The following is a 27,882-nucleotide window of genomic DNA, read 5'->3' on the forward strand; positions in this document are numbered from 1 at the left end:
CAAACAAACTGGGTTAGCTCTCCTAGCCTGGCAAAACACAACTTGTTGAAACATGGATTATGTTAACCGTCGCTGGGAAACTGTAAAACGGCCAGTTTCTTAAAATAACATTTCGAAAAAAAAGGGGTGATTTTAAGCTTTTGAAGTAAAAATGTTACAGAGGGAGAGTAAGGAAAAGTAAACAGAATTAAAACCATGACTTCCTTCTTCGACACCATCCAAGCTTACAATGTTCGGCTTATAACGTTATCAGTCCAAGGAACATCTTTAATCACAAGTAGAAATATAAAGTGCTCTGAAACTTCATGATACTCTCCTGAGTCACATTTATGGCTTGTAGTTTTTTATCTGAAGTTTAAATGTAGCCTGGTAAAGAAGTCTCAGGGTTTCTTGGCCTCCTTTTTTCTCGACTGCCGGCTTCCCATCCCGGTTGCTCCGACAACATAATTATATGTAGTTAAGGCAGGAGCTGCAGAGAGGAGCGAGCGAGAGACAGCAGCTCACCGAGGAGGAGAGCGAAAAGGCTGGAGCGCAGTGGCTTGTCATTACGGGTCTGTTTGAACCTTATACAGAATAAGCAGCACAAGCTTGATCCCGAGCCATTGATACTCTGCTCCTCATTTTTCCACCAAATGTCTTGTTTTTCTATATAAAAAAAAGCCACAGCAGAAATAAACACCCCATATCGTCCACTACAAGGGTGAAATATTTTTAGTACTATGGAAATGTGCAAACCTGCCAAACTCGTATGCTCACACATTTTTGTTAAATTGTGCAGAATTGCCATTTTACTGCTGCCAAGCATGGCTGAGAAAATACAATATATAAAACTGGACACATGAGGACAAGGCTTCATCTTGACCACTGCTGAATTGCTGAATTCCTAAAGAGTTTTACTGACTGACAAACTGAAACAAAATTGGTATCAGGTCAAAAACAAAATAAAACTGATCAAGAGGACTCTGAAGGTCCTTTTGGCTTTGTACACATCAGTACAGATGGAAAACAGAAAAACAGCAGTAACAGTGGAGATATTTTGTCTTAGAAATATTAATTTATTTATTCATCTTCTATAGCTGCTTTATACAATTTAGGTTTGTGAGAAGGTGAATCAGGTCTGATATTTAGCAGGGTACATTCATAGGGTGGAGAATAAGGAAAACTTTTACACCATTATTTAGTCCGGTTCCCTTTTATACTGCACTTCTGAAAGCGGACCAAAGTGCTACGACAAGGTCATGCAGTTATAGCAGCTGCTCACTTGGGGCACTCTTTCCCATAACAAACACTGTGAACTGAAGCAGCGCAAAAGAAGAAGAAAACCAGGCTCACTGGTTGACCAGGACTTAAACCCAAATCTCTCCCATTCTGCACGCTTCAAATACACGCCACAGGCACAGGACAAAAACATGCAAACTCCACACACTACATGCTCTATCGGCCATCCGATGCAAACCAGGGATTCAAGCGGTGAGGTGACAATGCTAACCACTATACCACTGTGCTGCAGAAGTGTGCAGTGAAAAGCGACACTCTGACACTCCGAACCAAGAAGATCATTATCCTGAAACAGTCAGCAGGCCATCAAGCCCAGCCCGGTAACCCTTCACACACTCACATTCATGCACAGATTCAAGCATGCATGCACGCACATACACACACACACACACACACACACACACACACACACACACACACACACACACACACACACACACACACACACACACACACACACACACACACACACACACACACACACACACACACACACACACTTTTTTCTTCCCCCATCTTGATTAGATTACAGTGAGCGGGCTGGTGACAGCCTCTGGGCATGCTGGAGGAGCAGTTGATATCCGAGCGCTCCTCCACAGCATTCAGTCTCAGCCAGTCGAGAGAGCAAAGAGATCACATATCTGAATAGTTGCCCTCTCCAACAAGCAAAGCAAACTTTAAAAAAGAATTACGGGTACAAATATGTCAACACAGATCCCATATCCCCCCCAAAAAGGATCACATATTGAGAAAGATTGTTTTATTCTCCTATATTGAAAGCCCAGAGAGTGCTAAATATTATCCTTGCTAAAATGTCTCAAAGTCTGCTTGTTAACCCCAGAGATGCTTAAATCCACTTTACATCAAGGCTAGTCAGTCACTGCATGAGTGTCGAAGACAGTATTTGGCATCTCTGATATACTCCAGTGAAATGAGTGGGATAACACTTCATTAAAAGATGACTAAACACAGATGCAATGATTGCATTCCTTGCAATATTAAACCTCATATCTATCTCTCTGACAAAAAGTAGAAACTGGGCCAAAACAGAAAGGGCTTTGTTCCTATTGTAGATCCTGACCACCTACCAAGGGCCCTTTACAGAATCATTCACCCCGGAATGATCAGGCCACTTCTCCCCCAAGGCTCCACAGGCCTACGGAGGCTGCTGGGCCAAACACATCCTGCCCATCTCCTTAGAGATTATCCAACTCAATGAACACATTGACCACAGAAACATTGGAAGAAACTGGAGCCTGCTATTCAGCTACATCTGAACCCAAATGCTGCCATTGAAATCCACAGAAGAGACGGAGAAGAAATAGGATGACATGCTGCACTTACTGGCTACTTCCAGCGAAGCGTTGTGACTCACGGCCTCTCCCAGGTAGTTGCGAGCAACACAGACATAAGACCCTTCGTCTGGTTTGCTCCGACGTCCATGAACGATGCGTAGGAAGAAGAGCGAGCCGGTGGGCAGCAGCATTCGCTGAGAGCGGTAATTGTCCCTATCGGTCTCCACACGCTCGCCATCCTTGTACCACTCCACAGTCGGGGTCGGCCACCCCTCTGCTTTACAGTTGAGAGTGGCGGGCTCGCCTTTGGAAACAATCAGGTCAGATGGGTGCTCCACGATCCGGGGTGGTGTGTCCTCTTGGCGCAGACGAGATCCTGAGAAGAAATGAAAAAATGTAGTTCTCCTGTTATCAAATGATATGGTGCATAGGCTTCCCAGATCTTTGCGAATTGTGCCTTGTTCAGTGCTGTTCTACTATCTAATCTTTGCACATCCCCTGTGGGATCCAACATGCACAATAGTAATAAATTAATTCATAAAATGTATTTATTTATTTCAGTAAAAAAGTGGCAGTGCAAACACAAGCAGCAAAGAGCACATGAACTCGTCACCCTTTCATTACACTCACATCCTGCTCCAGTAAAGATGACTCTGTCATTTCTTAGATCAAAGAGCACAACAGAAAGAAGAAGGCAACCATAAACAAGATTATGACACACCTTGAAGGTAATAGGAAATTAAGTGATAAGAGATAAGATAAAAGTGCCCTGCATTGCTTCCTCACAAAGAATGGGGACGAAAAGAGACTTTACTTAGGAAAGGCTGCACAGACATCAGCAGCACCAACGGCACTGCCAGGGGGGTTAACACCCCATCCCTATCTATGGTCATTACTATTGCTCTCTGACCAGTCAGCTGTGGCTATCAAACCTGCTTTACATGCAAATTAGCTTCCTGTTGTTAATTTCTGAGGGGTGGAACTTGATTGCTGCGGATGCTTTGTGTGCCTTCACACAAGTGTGTGCATGTGAGCGAGAGAGAAAGAGCTCTTCCCGCTCCAGCGTATCTCCCAGCATAGGTCTTTGGAGCCCATTCAGCACCAATTAAAGAGAGTCGAGTCTAATTGGAGGCGCAGGCCTGCAATTAATTTACCCACCATCCCGTGAACTTGCTACACTGCCTCGTACATGTGCCATGCACCCATCCCCCATTACCCCGCCGAGTCTGGTGCTGAGGAGGCATCTTCCTCTGGTCGCCACATTTTTTGGGTGAAGTCAGCATAATTACCGACAGCTATGTGGAAAGATTAATCACTTCCACGTGAATGTGTGGTGTGGTCAATGGAATATAATTAATCTAGCACTCTGATGAAGGGCATCGTGATTACAAGTCTTCTCAAGGCATTCCTGAAACTAATGCTCATGACAAGCAAGGATTGAACTCACTCTTTTATAGAAATCACTTTATTGATTGCAATAATCAGAAACAGACCAACACTTATCGCAGTTGGAACTTTTGTATAAAATGGTTGACTCACAGAATGAATTTACTACACCTGTAACTAATTACATGCTGAAACCATAAACAAAATCTACGCAAACACCGGTTTTCATGAGACATGAGAATTATGCTCTTGGACTTTGCTTCGAGTGTGCAAGCTGAACATACTCTTTACAAACCACTTGTAAGAAACTGGACCACTCACAGTTGCCACGATTATGAAACAAGTATTACAGGAATAAGAAACGTTTGAGCTCATATCAATTGAGTTAACTTTCATACATCATAAGTAATCACAAAACTTCTGTACGATGTGGAATACTACTGACTTAGTGCAAAACTGAAATGTCACACAAAACTACATTCAGCATTTGCCAGTAATAATTAGTCTGTTTAGAGCAATTGCACTGAAGCCGTTCAGTTACTGTGTTGTTGTTTATTTTATTTTATTTAACAGAAATCCCTGTAATTCTGAAGCAATATGTGGGTATAAAAAAACATATCTTTAGATTAAAGCATTTCTCAGAGACACAGAGAAACAGATGGAGAATTAGAGAGCAACGTATCAAGCCTTCAGCAAGAATGAATTAGTCTAATATCTAGCATTGAAGGAAGTTTATAAAAAATACATATCCTTGCTTTTTTGCGACCGGCGCTGAATGAACCACTACCAGGCTAATTAACCCCAATCTGTAACCTGTTCCCATCGCAGGCTTTTGAACCTTTCGACCGTATGCTAACCAAGCCCAGTCCTTTGGCGGGGCAACGTCGAGCACAGAGCTGAGCTAACACTGTTCAATGCCGCGACAGAACCACTCCCACCAACCTCCCTTACCCAGACAAGGCAGCAGGATAATATGTTTTATTAAAGAGGACTTTGAAGAGCTGCGCCGCTATCTGCTTTGCCCGTGCCCTTCCTGATTCAGATAGCTCCTCTCTAATTTGTAAGGAGCTGAAGTTTGGGGTTTTATGGAGGAACCATTAACTATTTAGATGTAGCCCACTGTGACAAGAGCTGTACAGAGGGCGGGTGCTGTGTTTGATCAGGGACTGTTTACTGTAGTTGAATACACAGATCATGATTAACATGCGCGTGGATAATACAATATACACTGTTCCCTGATATAGAGAGGCTGATTAATAAATATTCAGCAATTCATGCAACACCTAAATGAGTATGCCGTGTATGTGATTCCTGAGATGGGGTGTGAGTGGGTTCCAGCAGGAATCAGTTACAGAATGCTAGTGTGTGTGTGTGTGTGTGTGTGTGTGTGTGTGTGTGTGTGTGTGTGTGTGTGTGTGTGTGTGTGTGTGTGTGTGTGTGTGTGTGTGTGTGTGTGTGTGTGTGTGTGTGTATGAGCAGGCTTTGGTCTGCTGATCCCCACAGACACTGAGTGACCCATGTTACTTCAGCTCCATTACCCCTCACCAGGGGAGAAAGTCAGACTATTCTGTCATAGACTGTACGCTCACATGTACCTCCACAGGTGCGTGCATTAAGTAGATGGCTGGCGAGCTAACCTTGCTCCTGCCACGCACACACGACAAAATCTGAGGCAGAAAGAAGAGAGAAGCAGAGTGTACACTTCACAACTAAACTATGCTGCTCATCGTCTCTTTCTCTCTTCACTTTGAGTCATCCAGCCCTCCCTTTATTTCAAAGCACTGCCCTTCCTTCTCCTCTGCTGCTTTCAACCACCCTCTCTCCTATTTTCTATCCCCCTCTTCCCCCCCCCTCTTTGCTTCCAGACAGAGAATGTGAGATGAGCTAATGCAATACACAGCCTCACCAAAGGGAAGCTGGGACTTCTACTGCAAGGATCTGATCGATTGGTGCCTGAGGCAAGATTCTCCTTCTCCCTCAACCCTCTCACTTGGTGGAGCTCTCTGTGCTTTTTCTCTCTCATTTACTTGCGTTCGCTCACTTGCGCATACACAAAGTTAAACGATGCTTGAGGGAGACTTTGCTCACTGTGGAGGTAATTAAGAAAACCAACAACTCCCAGTGACTTTTCTCACTTCTCAAAGCAATCTTGGTAATGAACAACAAAGCCCAACAGCAACGACTCGCATTAAATTGAAAAGCCCCAGACACATCCACACAGCCAACACAAGAGTCCAGACCTAGACACTGACCCATATACCGTGTGCATACTAAGATTCATGAAGGCCTCTGGGCATTTGCTCAGTCTCAGATCTAGATGCTCTTCAATCATCAGCAAATATGACACGATGAAGACGTTTTTGATGCTTCTCAAGAAGCCAAAGTCCTTCTGCTCAACGTGAGATCACGTCGTATGTACCATATATTGATATTATGGTGAGCAGCATTGTATCGATCTCATGTCTTGGAGCTGGACTTGATTTTCACCCTGTTTTATGTGTTCATATACTGTAAATTTATACTCCACAGGATAGAGATTCCTCCTCAATCTGATAGAAACTATTGTACGCATGAAAGCCAGACTGCTGCTTGTCATGCAAACATTGTAATGCGACCTACTGAGAATGGGACTCATTTTGCATTGCACTTTATCGGAGTAAATTATTTAAACTATTGCTATGACACTAACAAACAAGTCTAATTCAACATGAGTTGTGGCAGAATGTAATGGAGATTATTTATCCAATGCAAACAGCCTCAGCTTTTCGGTGTGGTGAAGCTAACATGGCTCTGAGGTAGTAATCAATGTAACTCTTCCGACTGAACGCAGAGAAGTCTGTCCAGCAACCTTGACTGTGAGTAGCCTCAGGTCAAGATGAAACCAGGCGGGGTTTGCCCTGTCAGACCCAGGGTCACTCCTTAAACACAGCACTTTTGCCCTTTGCAATTAAAAGCCTCTGTTCGCCCACAGGCTACATCATGTGTACAGCATTTTTATTACTAATCACTCTACAGCGAGTAAGTTCATTACAGAGGACAGGAAGATAGTGGGAAGCAAAAAGGCAGGCCAAAGAAGCGACCAAAACCAATCACGGAGCTGCAGTAATCAGTTCAGGTCCAGTGCTTTCTCTAACCTAAAAAATAAACCTGCCTCTGTGTCTTGTCGTACTTTTCCATGGCCACTATCTTGGCAGTGTGAGGAAGAGGAGGAGAGCCAGGCACGACTTCTTTATCCAGAGAAATCACAGGGGAGAAGGACACTGAGGCAATTTAGATCTGTTGTCACTGTGATCCCAGGAGGCAGAGAGATGGGATAATGTGTCTACTTTCCCTGAATGACAAAACAACTTCACATTACTAGGACATTAAATGTAAATCTTGCCGTAAAAAATTCAATTTGAATTAAGACCGGATTTTATTACACGCATGAGAAATGTGGTAAAGCATTGTGATGAATTGAAATTTCACCCATAAGTCTGCTCAAGGTCGCAGAATCCATGCAATCAATGCAGACACGGAAATTAAGAGGTGTTGCGGCAGCTTGAGCTGTATCATTACTCCCTGTATCAAATGTCCAGTTGAGCAATAGCAAGGATATAGAATATGGATCTCTGATAAGAAAGGCCAAGCACAGTAGGGCACTCTCTATCTACAGCCCCATTAATCTGTGATTAGGGGACTTAAGAGGGATTTATGACAGAGATAAGAGCAGAGGGTGTGTCCCTTGGGGTAGCCAGGCGGAGACTGGAGCCATGCCTGCTCGGGACGGGGGCCGGGCCAATAAATGACTGAACGCACAAGAAAAGGCAGCCTTTTCTGTTGAATTAGAGGAGATAAGGGAGAGCGAGGGCAGAGATAAGAAGGGAGAGACGGAAACAGAGAGAAAAGCCAAGGTACTGTACTCCTGCTGATCAGATGACATTAACAGGAAAGTGAAACGGAACCTTTCACCATTTCAACCTCAGAATCCCACCCTGGAATGTGCTGCATGAATGACTTTGCCACTTGCATCAGATCAGCCCTGTTTTTAATGTTACACAAGGCTATCATTTACACTCCTAAGAGGCAGGATTAGAGCCCCGTGTGTGTGTGTGTGTGTGTGTGTGTGTGTGTGTGTGTGTGTGTGTGTGTGTGTGTGTGTGTGTGTGTGTGTGTGTGTGTGTGTGCGCGTGTGTGTGTGCGTGTGTGTGCGTGTGTGTGTGTGTGTGGAGATGCAGAGGCAGGGTGATCGAGGGGGATGATGGATATCTTTATGGCCCCTTTCTCTCCACATCTCTTTGTCTCCATTTACCAAACAAAACAGGGTACAGTTACCTCGATATACTACACAGCAGTGCTTCAGAATAGATATCAATTCCTCAAAAATAGCAGCTCTGTCCAAATTGTCTTTTGTTATTTTTTTAATCCGAACAAACTTGAAAATGATTACCAACAAGTTTCCACACAGCCTACAACCCAACACTACACAGTTTGATTGTTTATTTTAATTGGCTGTTAAATAAATTCATTCAATACTTTCAGAGTATTATTAACAGTCCTGTTGATAATAGAGTGAAATATGGCTTCTGCAAACTGCAATGTCAACACAACACAGAGCTTTAGTAATTAGAGGCTAAGATAAACAACTTCATTGAAACTCCCACTCCCACTGTTTTGACTCTGATTGATCCTGCCACTATTTATCCATTCAGTTTCCTAATTGGATATCAGACAAAGGGAAGGGAAATACGCAGTTTAAAAACACAATTGATGACTTGTTAAATACCCTTAACTGGTGAAGTGCAAGTCTCTAACTCTGTTGAGTTTATTTTTTTCTTTTTCAATAAGCCTCTTGTTATTCAAGTTTGCTGATGATACCAAAAACAAGCAGCTTCCTTTGCAACGAGGCTCGGGTTACTATCACAAGCTTCAGGGCTCTTGGATACAGACACTGACGGCTCATCAGTACATAAACCAGCGGAGGGCTCCGGGCCTGCAGCACCAGACCCAGTTCCTGACTGTGTCAGCTGGGAAACACATCCAAGCTTTTCTCGCGGCAAGGCAGCCCAGGTTGTGAGTAAGATGGTGCAATGAGAGTGCTCCTTTGGGAGGCAGGGGCCCATCCTGCTGTGGAGGCCCCAAATCTAAATCTAAGATAATAGCAGCAGTATTTCCACTTCAGCTCCAGGCTGTTCGTAAACCTGACACATTCGGAAGAAACCAGGCATGATCGCAAGTATAATAAAGGACTCCTGATGCCCACGAAACGCCTCATAAGTCAATTGAAGACAATAAATCTGGTGAGGGAGTTAATAATAGATGAATACTTTAATTGCATTTATCAATATCAAACACTGACTTTCTCAATTTAAACATCCAAACTAATTTTTCTTAGAGGCTGTCAGAGACAGTGAAAGTGAAAAAATATATATATGACAAAGGGGAAATATATTACGGAGAAATGAATTTTCCACAGAAACCCAGGGGACACAATTGTGGATGAGTTGTAGCTACTCCTGATGCCAATCTGCTCCAGTGAATGTCATCAGACGCAAACACAAGCTGTCAAATTCTGCAGAAGTCCATGAGGGTCGAATTCATTCCTGCAAGGTACGTGCAATTCCTATCTTTTATTATACCAATTCACTGGGACAAGGAGGAAATCTAGTGGAAAAGACTGGGATGCTTGTTAGGAAGCTGCCTGTCAAATTGGCTCTGGAGACCAGGCAGATGGGCTGAACAGAGCAGGGTGGATGCAAGCAAAAAGTCAGTGTGTGTGCGTGTGTGTGTGTGTCTGTGTGTGTGTGTGTGTGTGTGTGTGTGTGTGTGTGTGTGTGTGTGTGTGTGTGTGTGTGTGTGTGTGTGTGTGTGTGTGTGTGTGTGTGCGTGTGTGTGTGCGCGTGTGTGTGTGTGTGTGTGTGTGTGTGTGTGTGTGTGTGTGTGTGTGTGTGTGTGTGTGTGTGTGTGTGTGTGTGTGTGTGTGTGTGTGTGTGTGTGTGTGTGTGTGTGTGTGGGGTTGACCCCATAGGTGTGAACAGGAAAGAAGATCTAGCCCATACGTCTCATGAACACCATCGTAGACGTCATTCACTCAGCAGAGCAGAAACCTCAGAAACAGAGTCCGTAATAAATATCAAACCCCATGCTCAGACCATCTAATGGGAAAGCCTTTTGTATGCAGCTCAGTCAAGTCTTTCAGTTTGAAGAGATTACTGAAGAAAAGCACAAAGGAGTGAGAGCAGGCAATTACTCCTTGTTTTTGTTTTCTGACATCACCAGTTTAAATGAGGTTTGACCAGCACGATCCCAGTGATGCATCACAGCATTCTATACCAGCAGGATAGAGAAGCAGGGGTAATTGAATACACTGCTACATTTATTTCCCAACAGGGGACAGTGAAGATCCCACTGCTCACTCCATCCTCCAAGAGCTTCCCAATTTCTATCCATACAAAGACTAATTTGTATGTATTCAGAAGGATTGCTGGTACTACGAGCATTTGTGTTGAAGTATGCTGAAATATGTTTCTTGCACAGGCAGTATAGGGTCATCACATGTTGGCGTGATTTCACATCATGCATGATAACTGACTGCATTGAGAGTAAACCAGGCAAAGCGCAGAGGATGAAACACAACCTCAGAAAACAATGGAGCTGTTTGATATCGTTTTACACAGATTAGCTGAAATGTTGCTGAGCACTTTGATTTATATTATCTGGATTAATGCCACTTTTCTATTACATGTAATTCTTTTGGAGCACATAACATTCCTTCGGAAGGTTATCAGGTTATACTTGGTATTTGTTTAAATCATATAATGTGCATTATATTTAAAGACTAATTCAACATGTTTGTCAAAATGATTTGAAAATGTTATGTTTATCATTATCACCATCATCATCCTCATTATTAAGACTTCCTCATGCCACCAGAACCTTTTAATTATAGGCTGTTTCTTAGGCTAACTCAATGCCAACAGATTGTGAGCGTCTAGACATGAACCCCTCAAGAGATTTACAAAATTAGGTTTGGACAAAAAAATGTCTTTAGCACATTGAAAAGGAAATGTTTGGTAAATGTGTGCATTAGCAAAATCCTCAGGTGAAAACAGCACCAAGAGGTTCATGTAAATAAATCTGCTTAATGTTTCCTTAATTCAATTCAAAAACTGCTGTCGTCAGCAGCATAGTAACGTGGTCGACTCTTCCCAAGGTCACTCCCTGCAGTATTTCCGTTGGCGTGACCGACCATGAGGGAGCGTGAAAGGAGGCGAGTGAAGCCAGGGGAGGAACTGGGGAGCAGAGCAGAGGAAGGACCAGCACACTTCGCTGGCAGGCCGGCCACAGGGAGGATGGCATGTGGGCCAAACGCCAAGAAAAAGAACAGCTCTGACGAGACGCCAAATAGAGGCAGACATGGCCAAAACGAACTTAATGCTTTTTAAATGTTATTTATTTGATTGCGGCAGCGATACAAATGCACTGTCGCACCAGTGTTATGTTACAGTTCCTGAGAGCTGAGCTGATGACCTTAACTGCTTATGCAGGTTATTCTAAATGCTCGGCCCGGCCCCATTCTAAAGCAAACCTCAGACAGCTGGGTGCTGAAAGAGAATTTCATTTACAGCTTTCAGCTGTGGGTACAATGGAAATGTCTAAGTGCAAAAACTTGGCACATTTCCCTCTGGTGCCCTTTAGGTTGAAAGGGTAAGCACAGAGCGCATAGTTTTGCAGTGTCAATGTGTGCACGCTTACAAATGTGCATACAGCACATAGCGGTTCACATACAGTAACTGCAGAGGTATTATTAAAGTGAAACGCGGCTCCGATGGCATAGGTTAAGACTCTGTGGAGCCATGTGGCAAAGTCCCAGAGACACCAGCATGTGCCTGCTGAGTGGGGCATGGCCCGAGTCCAGCCAAATGGAACACAAATCGCCCCAAACTGTTCGAAACCTGGCCTGGAAAAATTAAACTGGGATGTAAGTCCTGCCATGTGATGCACAGTAAATATTTGGTTAAAATTAATGAAGGGGCAAAGTCTGCCAAGAAGCCTTTTTCGAGACGTCCACAGAGGGGGGACTGTGCCCAGTCTGGCATTAAAAAGAAATTTCCTTCTGCCGACAACTGCTCACTTGCCTGTCTGCCTTCCAGAACCCACTTACCACGTCCTTCCCTCAAAACTCATACCAACTGTCCAGGTACACAGTTTGTCTAACTGAATACTGTTTCCTCCTGTGCCACAGCTGAAAACGACTTCCGTAATTCCCATCTGCCAGATTTCTATATTTCACAGGAGAAACACTTTCATAGATGTTTGAATAGAATTTCTGGAGACAGTGAGAGAGGAAGGATCAGATCTGCGCAGGGCAGCTGTGATGACACATGCAAAAGAGGTGATATAACTCTCATCAACAGCCTTCTAAAAATGGTTTTGTAAATGAACATATCCACTCAGATGGTTTTGAACAGTTTTGAGTATTCAATGTATCTCATTCATCTATTTTCAGTATCTGAAGTGTATTCTGCATTTTCTCTGTAAAAGAACAAAAAATTCAAATGAATGCCAATTTAAAGCCCTATAATTGTTCAAAAATTAAAGCCAATAGAGTTAAGACCTTAATAAGAAATCATCTTGTTCAACCAATAAAGGTAAATACATTAAAAGCTGCTGAGGAGATGATAATCATTAAACTACTAAGCAGAGCTGAAGCTGTAGCTAAATAATATGCTCTGATAAGAAGAGACAATAAACTGAGATAAACACTGGCGGTCCAAAAGAATCACACAGGGCATATAGGACAGAATTTATTCCAAAAGACAGTCAAACATTTTGAAACAATGTCTCCTGAGCCAAGAGAGGTGAGATTACTAAAGCCGAGTGGAGAAATGCTAGTGAGGCTCAAAACCAGAACTGAAAGTTCTAAGGTAGGAAGCTTATGATTAAGACTCCCTGACAGACGTGCAAAAGCAACGCTGTGTGTAAATCCTGTCTGTCATGACAATTGTTATTCAATTAAAGCTCCCATTGTACAAACATGGAGGGAGGTTGTTGGTGGTGGAGAGCGATGTGGGCTGAAGGAGACTGAAATGCTGACGGGGGAGTGATAAACAGCTCGGCAGGTCTTTCAGAATTTGAAATTACAGTTGGCAGCTTAATCAAATGCGGAAAACTGAGGAGCTTTGCGTATAATTCAGGAATGTTGCTCCTATTCAAAAAGTTACGAAGCATTTTTGGATCTCCAAACCAAAAATGGAACCATCAATATTATCTACAGTCCTGACCAGCTTAAGGTTTGTGTGTGTGTTTATTTCAATGGTAATCCAGTTCAATAGAAATGTCACCGACTTGCTGAAATTGGGAGACTCTGAAAAAGGACTAGAAACAAAGTTAATCCTCCAACCCAGAGCCAGTGTGTATTTATTTCCATCCTGTAATCATCCAGTCATACAAAGCCTCGTTCCACCATGGTAACGTCTGAATGGTTGAACTTCGAAAGCAGAGCTACAATAATGAATTTCAAGGTCACCTTCTCGTTAATTATGTTTTTCAGTGCTTCCCCTTAAATAGAGCGCACCCCTCCTACTTTTATCACTCTCTTTTGTGTGACGGAATTAGCCTGCAGGAAGCCGTAGATGAAGTTGCTCATACAGCTGTGGGTCACAGCGGGTTTTAAACATCCCCACACATCAACTGCTCTGTGGGGAATATCGGAATCTCTCAAAAAGTGGAAAATAAATAGGAAATATTGTCTGATGGTGACGGAAGCCCTTGTCACCAGAGGGAATCTTAACTAAGACAGTACAGCTGAGAGGGGGAGGAACCAAAGACATTAATCAACTAATTAGCAGTCTCTCTTTTAACTGCTAATTTAATCTATTCCTCTCAGCCTATTTAATGGTATTTTCCCCTGTCAGTTATAACCAAAGAGAGGTTTAGCATTTCAAAAGTGTATCCAGGCCTTGAAATGAGAGGGTAATAGAATGGTCACAGAGGCTGGGAGGAGGCCCGACCTGAGGGAGCCAGAAAGAAAAGACGGGTACAGGGAAAGGCTGTCTTCAATGCCGTCTCCCCAGTGGAGAAAATGAAAGGGAGGGAGGTCTAAGCCTTTTTAAAATGCACGAGGCAGAGCACCCTGCGATAGTGTAGCCTCACCACCACCACAGCAAACTCCAGGCTCTGAGCAAGGCCTCTGGGAGATCCTGACAATGCAGAATTTAGATTCATGAAAGATGTTGGCCATCCGTTTCAAAACCAAAACCCTCAATGCCACACTGAAGCTTTGTACCAGCTTTTATTTACTCAGCACTTCGAAAAACCAACCTCACCTCTCCCCAGATGTCCACCTTGAAAAGAAAAAAAACTACACCAGCGTTCTTGCCTCACCGGTTTCCACCGCTATCACCCTAATCAGCACATTTGGTGCCATGAGGGACCGGGAGGAATATGCACTGTGAGCAAAGGGAGCCGGATCAAAAGTATTCCCAGAGCTGGTGTATCATGGTATGTTTGACTGCTCCGTCCTCCCCGTCGTCCCCAACCCCCCCCACCCCTTCACCGAGTCCACCCCCCCGTCCCCCCCTTCCACACCCTGGGGTTGCCTTTGTGTAGCTGCACTCCTCCCCTTTACGCTCCTCACACATCCTCAGTCTCTGGTGAACCTTTCTCCTCCCCTCCTCCATGCCTTACAATCACCCCGTTAAGGCAACACAATGCAGCCTCCCCGTCCCCATCCCCACAGGCTTTTATTTTTCCCCTACGTGCTGCCCTGCTTTATTTAAGAAAGGCTTTGCACTGACCAGTCACAAAAAAGGCAAGTCTTGAAAAATTGGGCCGGAAAAAAAAAGAAAAGGCGGGGGATGGGTAAGAGGATGGAGAGATTCCTTAAGCCCCCTTTCGCCACCCCACACAAACACAAAACCCTGTGTCTGCCTATTCTTCCTGCTCACATCTATATTACTGCACTCACAGGGGAAGGCATATTATAGCAGGGCTGGATCAGGTATGAAATGTAACATGCTTGGCTATTAATGTGACTCAAACAACAAACGCTTTGCATTTTTTATAGAAGGAAGCAAAGCTGTGGGGAATCTAAGTGTGCCATTTGTGATCCGGGACAGAAACAAGACAACACCTCTCATCCGACCAGGTCATTCATCACCTCCTGAGCGAGTGGCAACAAGGAATGTTTGTCCTCCGCATCAACTGTCAGAAGAAGATGCATTAAATATACTGACCCATGAGTCTAATATTGTGGACAGTCACGCCCTCTGCCTTCTCAGATGGGGCCGGTCCAGACTGAAATGTTCACATGAAGTTACGTCCCAGAGTATTATTAGTGGAGACGGCTTAACGCTGTCTAGCTACGTGTTCCTTTAAGCTTTTACTGACACTCAAATTGACAAAGTGATATGTGCTTATTAAGTTAATTAAGTTGCCAAGTATGCCACATGAACATTAAAAGAAAAGCAGTGAGCACTACTTTCTAAAGTCAGACACAGCGGTTAAGTCCTAAAGTATGTTAAATACCAAACGGCTGACACAAAGGACACCAGGATGTATCCTCACTTTTATAAAGATATCAAAATTCTCTGCCTCTACTTGCAAAGACATGCGTATCAGCTGAGCGGCAGCTGTGGCAAATTAAGTGTTGACGTCAGATGGACTTGTTAATTAATCCAATTAAGCAGCGCTTTTAGGTCATTAAATGAAGAGCGGTGGGGGAAAGCAGATCATTAAAAGTCACCGCCTAATTTATCTGTGCTCAAACAAACTGCTTTGAAATGTTTATCTTGTCAGTCATTAACTGCTCCGACGTGGTTCTCGTGACCAGCGAGAGGACACCAACTGCCCTCACACATTTCTCCATGTGGTTGCGCTAAGCCAAAGTCTTTCTAATCCGGGATTTCAGGGGTGTAACCCCCCCCCCCCGCGATTTGATTCGGATTAGGATCAGATTAATGTGTATTAGTGGAAGTTTTGGAGATACGCTGTAGTTTTCTGGACATTGTTTTCACACAGGTGTGAGACTTCTCTCCTCTGGCTGTGGCTCCTTCCCATCTTCTTTCTCATGACATCGATGTTGTTGCTTATATAACATCAGTTTAGAAGACTAAACACTCAAAAGCAACAAGGTTCTGTGAAGCTGTGTGGAAAATCACAATTGAACAACACAAATAAAAAAGGTAACTGTGTGAGATGGATGAGTGAGGTGTCCGGCTTTAATGATCCGGTTTTCAGGGCATGTGAGAGGTTCTGGTAAAGGAGCCAGGAGACAGAGACAGGTCTCACCTGTGGTCTGTGGTCATTAATTGGCTCGGGGGCCTGCTGTGTCCTGTCATACGACCGTGATGTAGGAGGTGCAAGAGCTCCGCAATTTATCAGCACTTATGAGTCAATTTGTCAAGACCTCCACAGCTTGGTGCAGCCCGGCCAGAGATGATTACCAGGGCACCACTCCCACTGCCCATACTTATATCAGCATGAGCACCCCGTTAAACTCCCACTCACTGTTGTGCTGAACACAAAAAGGTCACATATGGGATTTAAAGTTTTGGATACAACTCTGATTTTTACCACAAATGACACTGTCACTCCTGATATATATCAACCTAACAATCCTTTTACCCAGAGTGCAATCCAGAGTATTCTACTGGGTGTGAGCCGCCGCTTTCCCTCATCTAAATGGCACCTTTGGGGTGAGTATAAGGTCTATCGGTCGCTTGGAGGAAAGATAACTGCAATTTAGTGTACAGCAGGAGGACAGATTAGCTGATAACAGAGTGAGACGTGACAGATGGAAGTATCAATTTACAACCTTAAGACAGAGCAAAGTGGCAATACGCAAGTCATCACAAGATCCACGGGGTAAAGGTCATCTTATCTCTCTCCCTCTGCTGCACAGAAACAAACCTGTGAAAAAATATGTTCTCACAACAGGCCCAGCAGTGTGGAGATAATGGTGCTGTGATCCACAGAGATGCTACTAAATGCTATGAAGGGTTTACTTAAGAGATTTGATACCTCCCCTCCACCAGAATGAAGTTGCTCACACACCAATTATCAGCAAATATGAATTCCTTTCCTGGCAAGTGGCGTGAAATCTAATTTTGCTGACACTGATGTTTAATCCACGACCAATCCTTTGAGTATCTGCTGTCCGGTCTGTCTCTATTAGGAGGCCCTATTCTCATGCCTCTCCCCAGAAAACATCCCCAGACATCCTCACAGCGAGGCGTAATTGGACACCGCAACGTTCTTGATGCTGTTTCTCACAGGACAGGACCAATACTGTCCGGCTCAGGATCCAGCTCAAGCTGAAACAGATCGAACCCGCCATCTCATTCTCAGCGCTCACCTCTGACCCTACTTCCTGTTTAGGTGCGACACTGCTGCCAAAAGCAGGAGTGGTGTCTCGGGCTTTCACCATCACCACATCCCTGCCTCTGCGCAAAAACACAATGAGCCAATTCATGAAACCAGCCAGAAAACACGGCGAACATCTGAAAGAAAGAGTCTGACTCAAAATATAGACGAAATGTGCCATCAGACTCTGAATAAAAGCTTTAATGGTTGAAATCTGATTCTTGACTGGGATTAGGGTGGGTCTTGTTGAAGACTTAAACCATTATGACTTGAGTATGACTGAAATCCTTCACATGTTCTACTAACGGTCAGAGACATCTGGAAACAGACTCAGAACTTGGACAAGTAAGCCTTGATGGGTTTTCAGGTTTAAACCTGAAACTAATTATGCTGACTACAACATCAGTAATTATAACAATGTGTTTAATCTCCATATAACGATAGCACAGGGCCAGTTACGTCACTCTGGGTTTTATTGAAACAGTTAATGTCACAATTTGAATCTAACATTGTCTTTTCTTGGGGAAGACAACACTCTAGACAACAAAGACAACCGAGACCAAGCTGTTGTAGTTACATGTAATAAAAAGCTTATAGCAGACGAATCCTATTATCAATCTGTGCCTTTGAATGTGCAGCATATTTTTATTTTTGAGCAACAATAATAAAAAAAAAGATATTACACTCAGCAATAATGGTCATCCAGGGGACGAATAGTAACATACATGGAAACATCTTCCCAATGGAGGCTTGTGCTGTCTGCATGACAGAGGAGCGCTGCTCTCCCCACTGATCCCACATGGCCTCAGCACTTTATGTGTGACTTTCTGTGTGCTCAGCTTTTAGACGTTAGACAGCCCCCTTTAGCCTGAGTGTTGACTTTCTTGATTGTGAGGGAAATGTTCATTGTGGTGTGGATTCATTTCACTGTGTGCAGCTGAAAAAGAACACTTCTTCATGTGACATGGGAGTTGTATGAACCTTGAATAAAATCTGTGTGACTACAGTCCAATGTGCTAAATGTGATTTCTTGAATTCAGCAAGTTTGACACTATTAAATTAATACATCATTTAACCAGTTTGAATGTATTGTAGTCTGATTAAATATCACTTTAAGGCCCGAAGCAACTCGGAAATCTAAGATAAATTGGGTGTTTTTTCTTCAACTCCAAGAAGAAGCTTCCATGTTACTCACCTGAGCAGAATTGCAGTATTCCTATCAGAAATACAACTCCAAGTGAAGTTGGAGACATCATTCAACGTGTCTCCTTTGAGAAATGTTCTTGCGTAATCCAAATTATTCAAAAGGCAATTTAGGCATCTGCTCCCTCATGTCAGAATACACAATAAAATTTCAAAATCCAAAGTTGAAAAGTGTGATGTTTTGGTTTTGTGAGTCTCCCAAAAATCTGTCCCACAGCAAATGAAGCGAGCGCTTTTGCTTCTTGATATGGATGAAAGGAAAGGTTAAAAAGATGGTAAATTGCAAAGGAAAAAGTCCTTAACAGCCAATAAAATGTCAATACATGCTCCGTTTGACGAGTTGAGTCCCAGTGAATGACAGCAAGTAAGCGAACTGCAGGAAAAAGAGAGCGGAGAACAGATCTCTATCCTTTCTTTGAACTCATCACGGTTGTGCGCTCTGATCAACCAGGCGGTCACACTTGGATCATTTCAGCTCCGTTGTAGAAAATAACAATAATATCATCCCACAAAGTTTTAGAGTCCAAAAGTGAAGAGGAAGTAAAACAAGGCGTCCACGCTTGTAGTCACATTATTTCAGTCCAGTTTTGAGTTGAGGTGGGAAACTTTGCGAGTTGTAGTCGTGCTGTCCTTCACCCACAGATCCGGACGCGCGTTCAGGGCAACTTTTCCATCACTTTCCTGTCTGCGGGGAACTCTCCGTGTGCGCTCCGTGCGTGCGTCACAGCCAGCGATCCTCAGGCGAGAGAGGGGAACCGCACGCTCATAGTCATTGCGTTTCATTCAAAGAAAGCAGAATGCCTCTCTCTACCCCCTCCATAGAACCGACAGTGTTTCCCAGAGAAGAAATTTAACCTCTTCCCGTCCGGATTCCAGCGAGCTGCAGAAGTGCTGCTGAGCGGCACAGCGGCGCAGTGCGCACTGAATGGATGGAGACTGTGGGTTCTTGAAGTGCGTCCAATAATAAGAGAAATCCAAGGAAATAGAAACCTCAGGTATGTTTCTATTCTCTCCAACACATTTCTGTAGGGACTTAGTTATATGTCTGTTTTTTTTAAACTCACTAGTTATTATATAACGGTAGTAACTTAATACAGGGTTTGTTTTGTCTCATGTGGTTTCACAGCTCATCAATATTTCACCACAACAAACTAATACTTAACATGTAATATTCTATACTTATCCTAAATTTGGATAAAAACATATGTCATAAGCTGATGATACAGCACTATAGCCATTAAATTGGTTTATTTTGTGTGAATTGGTGTTCCAGCACAAAAACAGACCGTTTTATTCATCGCTTCTCTCAGAAAGCTTTTCTAACACAGATCCAAAACAAACAATCCACAGTTAAGGTCCACTGATGCCTTAGTATGTGACAACATATGCTTCAGTATAATTTGCTTTTATAATTTATGTGAGGATCCAGATTGAACATTTTCCCCCGATGTGACATAAAGCTGAGACTCAACCACAAAAGAAAATGGGTGGTGTTTTTTTTTTTAATCTATTTTCTTTTCTGATTTAAAGCTGGATTTCTGGACGGTCAGTGTGATCAGCTCAGCCAAATGCTTAAAAGCACTTTAAAGTGAATTGGTTGGTGGGTTTGATCTTTAATACGATTACGAGTGTAAATTAAAACTTTTACAGAGTGAGTAATATTTATAAAATCCAAAATGTTGCAAAGAAACAAAAACTGGAACAAGAGAAGCTGAGATTCCTTCAGCTCACCTCTTTTCTTTCTCCTCTGTAAGATTAGTTACCAAACAGCGCCCTCCAGTGGACGTAATGAGAAGAGCTCCAACAAGCGCAACACCTTCAGCCAGATCTGCTTTAGCGCTTAGAGGCAGATTAGTCATCAGACTCAGGGCTTCTCCAACAGTTTCATGTCTCATGTTACCGATGATCCCTGCTCAGAAATCCACCATTGTTCTTTGTTCCTCTGGTCCTGGCTTTTATTACACTGCGGTCTGTTTGCCCTATGATGTACTTCTCATGTTTTGCATCATGATGTAATGTTTGCATGTGTAGACCCCGGGGACAATTGTTACTGCGTTTGTAAAGGCTAATAGAGAAGCTGAGTCAAACAGGCTGTGGAAACAACACTCAGAATAATCATGTTCATGTGGCCATATCGCTCATTCACATGAAATCAATCCTTATTATTATCAAATACACTTTGAATGGGTCTATATGGTTTGACACTTTACAAACTGCTAGTAGTAAGTATGAGTAACTTCCTCCTCACATAAATAGCTCCTATTAGCATTTCTGCTTGAATGGGACATTAAGAACACATTGCATAGTGAAATGGGAAAAGTACAATAAGTATAAAGGTTGACAAAAATAAAATATATTCATATTCATGCAAATTTCATCAAACAACAGCAATTATACAAAGGAGCAACAGGCAGAAACCAACTTGCTATTGAGGGCCAATAAGTAACCAAGATGACTCATAGGCCCAACTCAGGAAGGTTGTATTTGATTTCAAACAGACAAAAAAGACATTCCTTTAATTGGTCAATTAAAGTGACTGCTATTACTAACTTGTGACGCTATTTTAGTGAGAGAAACAGACATAAACAGGGAGACAGAGAGCGACATTGACAGGGATTTTCACAAGATTAAACAGGCGATTGTAGAAACATTGTGGGAAAGAATGTTTCGTATAGTATTAAAAAACGTATTAAAAAACAGATTTTGTTCAATCAAAATCAAATCAAAATTTTAAAACTGGATTTCTTTGTAGATTAAGAACATTTACAAAAAAATCGGAAACCTACTTTCAACAAAAAAAAAGTACATATTTTGAATTGATCTTATGTATTGATTTTTATGCAATGTCTTTGAGATCAGAGGCAGCATGCATGTATTTCACACTCGTGGCTCGCACTGCCCTTCCCCAAAATGTACTTTAACCCTTCACTGCTTTATCTCCACCTCCCTCAGAACCAATTTCATTTCTCTGTGCACAAGTTTTCCTTGCTGATGAATGATGAATGCTAAATGATTGACACACTCAGGGAGCGGTCTGTCTCTCAACCCTGAGCGTGTTTTCATTTGTCCATAGTCCATGTGTGCATTATATTACAGCTCGACACGCTCCATTCTCGCTCGGTCCTCATGTGCCTGCCTCCCTTGAAAGCTTTTACAGCCCTAGATCTCGAAAGTGGCTGTTCGGCTGAATACCGCCAATTAAATAGTAAAATTTCCTATACCCGGCAGCAGAGAACTTAACATGGAAGCAATTATTATCCTGGGCCACTCTTAGGCCCATCTTCATAAGGGTGTGCATGGAGGGGCTGATTGCTACAAGAACACATGTTTAAGTGTTTGATGTATCAGTGCAACGGAAGAAAACACGAGGAGATAAATTCATAGCATGCAGAGGTCACATATGTGATCTCTATCTGTGATATATATAGATATATATATATATATGCATTTTCTATGCTTCCATCGCAGCCCCTATTGGATATATTTTTTCTAGCTGGTGCTGGACTGATCAAGGCTTAGAGGGAAGAAGGAGGATAAAGACCCGACCAGTTTACTGGGCTCAATTGTCATAACTCGTACACACCCTGGAGTTTTTTATTTTTCTTCCCCTCTTCTTCTTTTACTTTATTGACAGCTGAAGAAAAGAATGAAACAAGACAGAATGAAAAAAGAGTTTGATGTGACACTGTGGTCATAAAAGAGGCTGATCTTGGTCAGACTGCGAGAGCAGCTACAGGCTACAGGCTGTGATGGAAGCATAGAAAATGCCAAGATTGTAACACTGCAGCCAGGCCAGGCAACTTCTAAGACGTTAAAAGATGCAAATGAACCATCGGAAACTTCCACAGAAAGCTTCAACAGACAGCTCACCAAGAAGATGTTTGATGTGAACAAGGTTTTTGGGGGTTTTCTTGTTACGTAAAACAGCTTTTTGTACTTACTGTGAAATGCGTGGCTACATTTATAGGAGTGTCTCGCAGTCTGGTGGTTTTGGTGAAGCCCAAGATTATTATGCAGCCGTTTGCACCAGTGGGACTTGTGTAATCCGGCAAGGCGATGGGGCCTGTCCGGACCGGGATGGTCTTTGGGGACCCCCAGCATGACCAGCAGTGCAAACAACAGCACCAGCAAGCACATGATCTGCATGGTGCGAAGCTGGAGTGGTGCACTTTGAAAAACACACAGCTTTCTTCCAAAAAAAACCTCCACAATTCACAGAAGCCCTAATCCAGATATTCCTTGACAAGTAGAACACAATGAAAATCCAATACAAACAGCATCTTGAAAAGCCTCAGAGCAATAAACTGCGAAGATTGCTGCACGTCCCACCAGTTCTTCATGCTGCTACCTTTGAGATTTGCCAAATACATAAACCCCTGCAGTCCTGGCTCGCCCCCTAAATCCAGTGACAATACCCCCCCCCCCCCCCCCCCCAAAAAAAAAAAAAGGATGATGGGATCCTAATGAGGGCAATATGCATGGTGGAATCCACTTCGCTCTCCATCTCACCATCCCAAGACTCAATGGAAAGACTGTCTCTCATCTTTCCGGCCGTTTTCTCTCAGATAAATCTCTTTCTTAATATTCAAAAGGAGTTTGTGGACATTCTGTCTTTTCTTATGATGTTTCTATGCATGAAGCAACGCGGGGGTTCCTGTAGACAACCTGCTGGTTTTCTTTTCAGATATGCTGGCCCCTCACAAAACCTCAGCCCCTGCAGCATAGAGGTGACAGGGTGACACATGGGTGGGGTGAAGCAAAGGGAGCCCACATTCCCTTTTCCCTGACTAAGACTATTTAATGGCTTTCATTCTCATCTCGCCAGTGAACCAAACAAGATGCCATAAAACAAAACCTTTCTCCCTCGAAAAGACGCCCCCCCAGGGAGAGGCAAACACAACACTCTTTCAGAGCCGTCAGAAAAGGAAGAATATGTTTTCATCTGCAAAAAAAGTGATGCATTTTGGGTGATTTCACACTCTACAGGCCAAAGCTTCACCTCCTGAATACGCCGGAGCATAAACAGAAAGTTGCAAAAGCTGGAGTCATCTTGGGGAGAGTGGGAGAATCACAGTTACAGCACCTTTAAATCCCTGCACAGCCCCTTTGAGGCTTACCATACTTCACATTCACTACAGCCTTTTTTTTTTTATCATTCATGTGTTCTTCAGCAGCTCACCTTTTTTATTTATTATGCTACTTTTCTTCTCTAAAAGACAGCCTTTCAAATTTGCAGTCTTTTTGTTGGCAGTAGGCAATGCGTCTCCAACGTGTTTTGGAGGGATAAATATAAATACATGAGGTACACGGACTTGTCTGAATGAGCTCTTTTTGTATTTTCCAATACAATCAGTAAACAGCTGCAGGGCATCTTTGTCTTGCCTGTTTTTGGGCTGCGATCCAGTTTGCAGTCACACAAGTAGCCTGTTTCAAATCACAGGCGGTGTCTTGTGCGATGTCCTCTGATGAGCAAGGTCAACACTCTCAGCCTCGTTTCATGATCATAAACAAGCCTGAAGTTACATGAAATAAAACTCAAAATACTGGAGCACACATTGGCTCGCCACCATATTCTTCATGTTTAAGCTTTGTACTCTCACCCAAACTGACAAAAGGATGAATGGAGACATAAATCAGATAACTGTAAACATAAGGAATGGCAATTATACCACTAAGCCAACATTTATCCATCTTTTATCATCATTTATTAGACAGGCCCTTCCCTGTCTGTTTATACAACACGCCTTGAAACCCACCTAATCTTTTTAGCCTTAGACACCATGTGAGTTTCTGGCTTTTTATCCTACACAATTTCAACTTATGTTTTTAATGCCTTTTATATTACCAATGTTTTTATCCTTTTTCATTTGTTTTTACTAGTATTGTCTATCTTTTATTTATCTTGTGTAAATAGGCTGTGCACCTTTACATCCTATTCATTCTTTTTTGGACAGCACTTTGTTTTTAAAGTGTTTTATAGATAATGTGGCTTGTTTGCTTTTATGACATGTGAAAATCTGTTATTTTTCCAACTTCCTATTGGAAGTAAGTGTTGCATGATTGATTTATGCTGTTGGAAATACCTATCATGTTAAATAAAAAAAGGAAGAAAAAAAAAGAACTACCTATCATGTTAAATAAGGATTGCTTTGTCATGCAGTGGGTTTACACTGAGAAGTCACTCCTCGCTGTCAAGACTGTGGAGAACAAGATGATTTTCAGGTGCCATGACAGATTGGACTGTCAGACGGATGGAGGAGAGAACCGATCACCTGACGTCGTAAGGAAGGTAGATCATGTTGGCGTGGCTGTGACACTTCCAAAAGAGGCAAACACATCATCTCTTATGGGTTGTGCTGCAAAGCTAGCACAGAAAAATGGCACAACTACACACAAAAGAGTGTAACATAATGCTCAGTTTGTGCTTTTCAGTAGTGTAGTGGTTAGCATTAATACCCCTGTGTAGATTTTGCATGTTTTTGCCTCTCTGTGTGGCTTTTGTCTCCCGTTTCCTCACGCAGCCAAAATCCATGTGCAAGACAATAACAGGAAATGGACTGGTGATCTGAGATGTCCCCTGAACTCAGGCATGGATCAGGTGCAATCCAATCTCACATCCAATATGGATGGATGAATTCAAACGACATGAATGTCACAGATATTAGCCAATGAATCAAATAGGTGTTGTGGGTTAATCAAAACCAGGATAATAGTCTTAAACTAACACCAATTCAAAAAACAGCTGAACATTTCCACTAAAATGATTATTATATATTTAAAATCTTTAAATTTGAATATATTCTTGTCACATTTCTGGAACATCCATGACAGAAACCACAGAAATTGTGAATCTTTTCCCTCTGACTGTCCACTGTGGACAGACACTCCGACCCATCAGCTCAACCAGAGAACACACCAATGCATCATTCTGGGCTCCGTCCCAAAATCAACACAATTAAACCATTGAGATGAACCTGAGCAACAAAACTGAAAGTCTCTAGAATTTGTACAAAAGCAGAAAAGTTTTTTGTCACTGTTATATTGACCGTATGCCAACAAGTGAAGGAAAGGATGGGCCACAGAAAACAAGTTTAATACAAATCCATGTGTGAGAAAAAAAACCATCAACAGACGAGTGAGCATGTTCCCCTCACTATAGCCTCTCTGTCCACCTCTCAGACAGGATAAAAAAAAAAAAAAAACCCCACAGGGATCCGGTGAAAGAAGATGACAGTAAACTAAACAAATCTGGTTCTGTTCAGGGGATCCCCCATGCATGACGCTGCTACGAGGAGGGAGTGGGGTGCAGACGCAGAGGCAAAAGGAAGAAGGGGAGCTTTGCAGGATGCCTTCGCGTGCTTTGGAGGACAAAGCAGGATGAGGCGATAAACAGGCTGTTGCTTTTCCGCTTGCCTGCACTCACTGAATCCCTCTTTCCCTGTGTCTTTTAATGGGCCTCACATTAGCATCTGTTTAGCGTCAGCCTCGACATGGCCTGTGGAGGCTGATTAAAATAACCCAGCTATCACGTAACATCCTGGCAGCGACATCAAAATACAGTCAGATGTTGAAATATTTGCAGCAGCAGAAACTCAAGAAGTTAAAATGACTGTTCTCCACTTCAGAAAAACTTTTTACCAGTTGCTTCTGTTAAAAGTCCCACTTTGAGAGACTGCTCCCTTTGAAAAAATGCAAAGTTTAAGAGGTTAGTTCCAACTATACTCAACTATACTCACCTTCATGCATGATTTCATTTGTACAAACAAGATGTGGACATAATTATACCGTATTAAAGTATCTCTGAAGTTGTCCTTGGATGCTCTTCTTTCCATTGAATGCAGAGTGTTGAATGTCCCCAGCTTCACTCCTTCCCTCATACATATGCACAACACAGACTGCATTGTGTTTCATGCTTAATTGGCTTAATTGGTTTTGAGACACAGGAGCTTTAATGACTGGCAGTGGGCCTCAGAGAAACCGAGCCGAGAGCTTCTCTTGTCCTCATCACTGCTGGTCCGCAGCCAATCACAAGACAAGATGGGATCAGAGCAACATAACCAGACACTTCCTGGTCGAATATCGTCATTCAGTCATTCTTTTTAAGTGTTCCACAATTGTGAGCTGTTCTAACTTTTTTATCACTCCACAAATGCAACAATCCTGACAATAAAATAACTCGTTTGTAAATCATTGTAAAAACAGGGTCAAACAGAGCTGGTGTAAATGTGTTCACATTCAGGCATTTTTCTATTTTGATTGAAACTTTAATTCGTATTTGGAACCGTGTGAAAAATCCACAAAAACGGCACCAGCGCTTTGAGGTAAATGCTAAAATTCAATGTTCACATTTAATTTAGTCGGAGAATATTAGTCAGTGGATGCTGGTCGAAATGCTAATGGTTTGTATGATTTAGTTTAGTTGCTTTTCCAAAATTAGTAAAACTTTTAAGTGGTCAAATTATACATCTTTACAACACTTTCATATGGTTTCATTGGTCCAAAAACATTGTAGTCAAAGTTTATTGCCCCAAATCCAACTTTTCTTTGATTTTCATCCATTTGAATATTGGATCATAGGAGCTACATTTACAATTTGCTGTGTCTGTGTGAGCTGGACTGGCTCCGCCCACACATGCCCATCGAGGGAAGAGGAGGAAGTACTTCCTCTCGTGGTGCCATGTGCCAGAGTAGGGCTGCGTAATTGTGGGAGGGTCAAAGGGAGGGCCTACCTTGATTGGGATTGGCTAAACCCCTGATGACACTATATAGGGTTTGATATCTGAAAAATTGAAAGAGAGAGGGAGAGAGAGGACAGACTTTCTTCACTTCTGGGGTGTCATTCCAGGTATGGGGACACATATTACGGATGGAAAACCACGAGAAAGTGAATTTGCGTAATACGACCCCTTTAAAGAGTCAATTATGACATTTGATCTGACTGTGTAGCAACATGGGTAAATCTGACAAATCCCTAACAGGGAAACCAAGATCCTGGAGCCTGAAAGCAGAATCCTCAATGTCAAACAGGATATCTCCCTAAGATTAGATGTTATTGCTGTTCAAACATCTACTGATCTGATTAGTTTTATTTTAGTGGTGTTTCCCTTTTTAAGTGGTGCGATGTATTGTGACAGCAGCTGTGCATGGAGCAATCACTTGTGATTGGGCAAGTCAGATTTATGGATTGGATCTTAACCCTCCTATTATCCTTGGGGTCAGTTTGACCCCATTCAATATTTATCATTCAAAACATAACAGGTGACTTTATTTGTTGTGCTTCATATTTCATGACTTTTCTTAATTTGATGGGGACAACCGATTAAGCATAAAATTATCATGGTGAGTTCTTTTATAATTTGATGAAGGCTTAGCTATG

The 27,882-nt window shown here is 42.6% G+C and overlaps 1 protein-coding gene across 1 annotated transcript in view; it reads right to left on the minus strand.

Annotated features, from left to right (window-relative positions):
• Positions 1 to 27,882, minus strand: part of robo1 (roundabout, axon guidance receptor, homolog 1) — a gene marked incomplete at its 5' end in the record, with an annotated part of 222,044 nt that overhangs the window by 112,235 nt on the left and 81,927 nt on the right. Inside the window, one exon of the mRNA XM_080460331.1 lies at positions 2,623 to 2,949. Coding sequence (XP_080316457.1) covers positions 2,623 to 2,949 — 327 coding nt within the window. The remainder of the gene's footprint in view (positions 1 to 2,622; positions 2,950 to 27,882) is intronic.

This window comes from Lipophrys pholis (assembly GCF_963383615.2).
Source record: "Lipophrys pholis genome assembly, chromosome: 3".
In the NCBI taxonomy this organism is placed as follows: Eukaryota; Metazoa; Chordata; class Actinopteri; order Blenniiformes; family Blenniidae; genus Lipophrys; species Lipophrys pholis.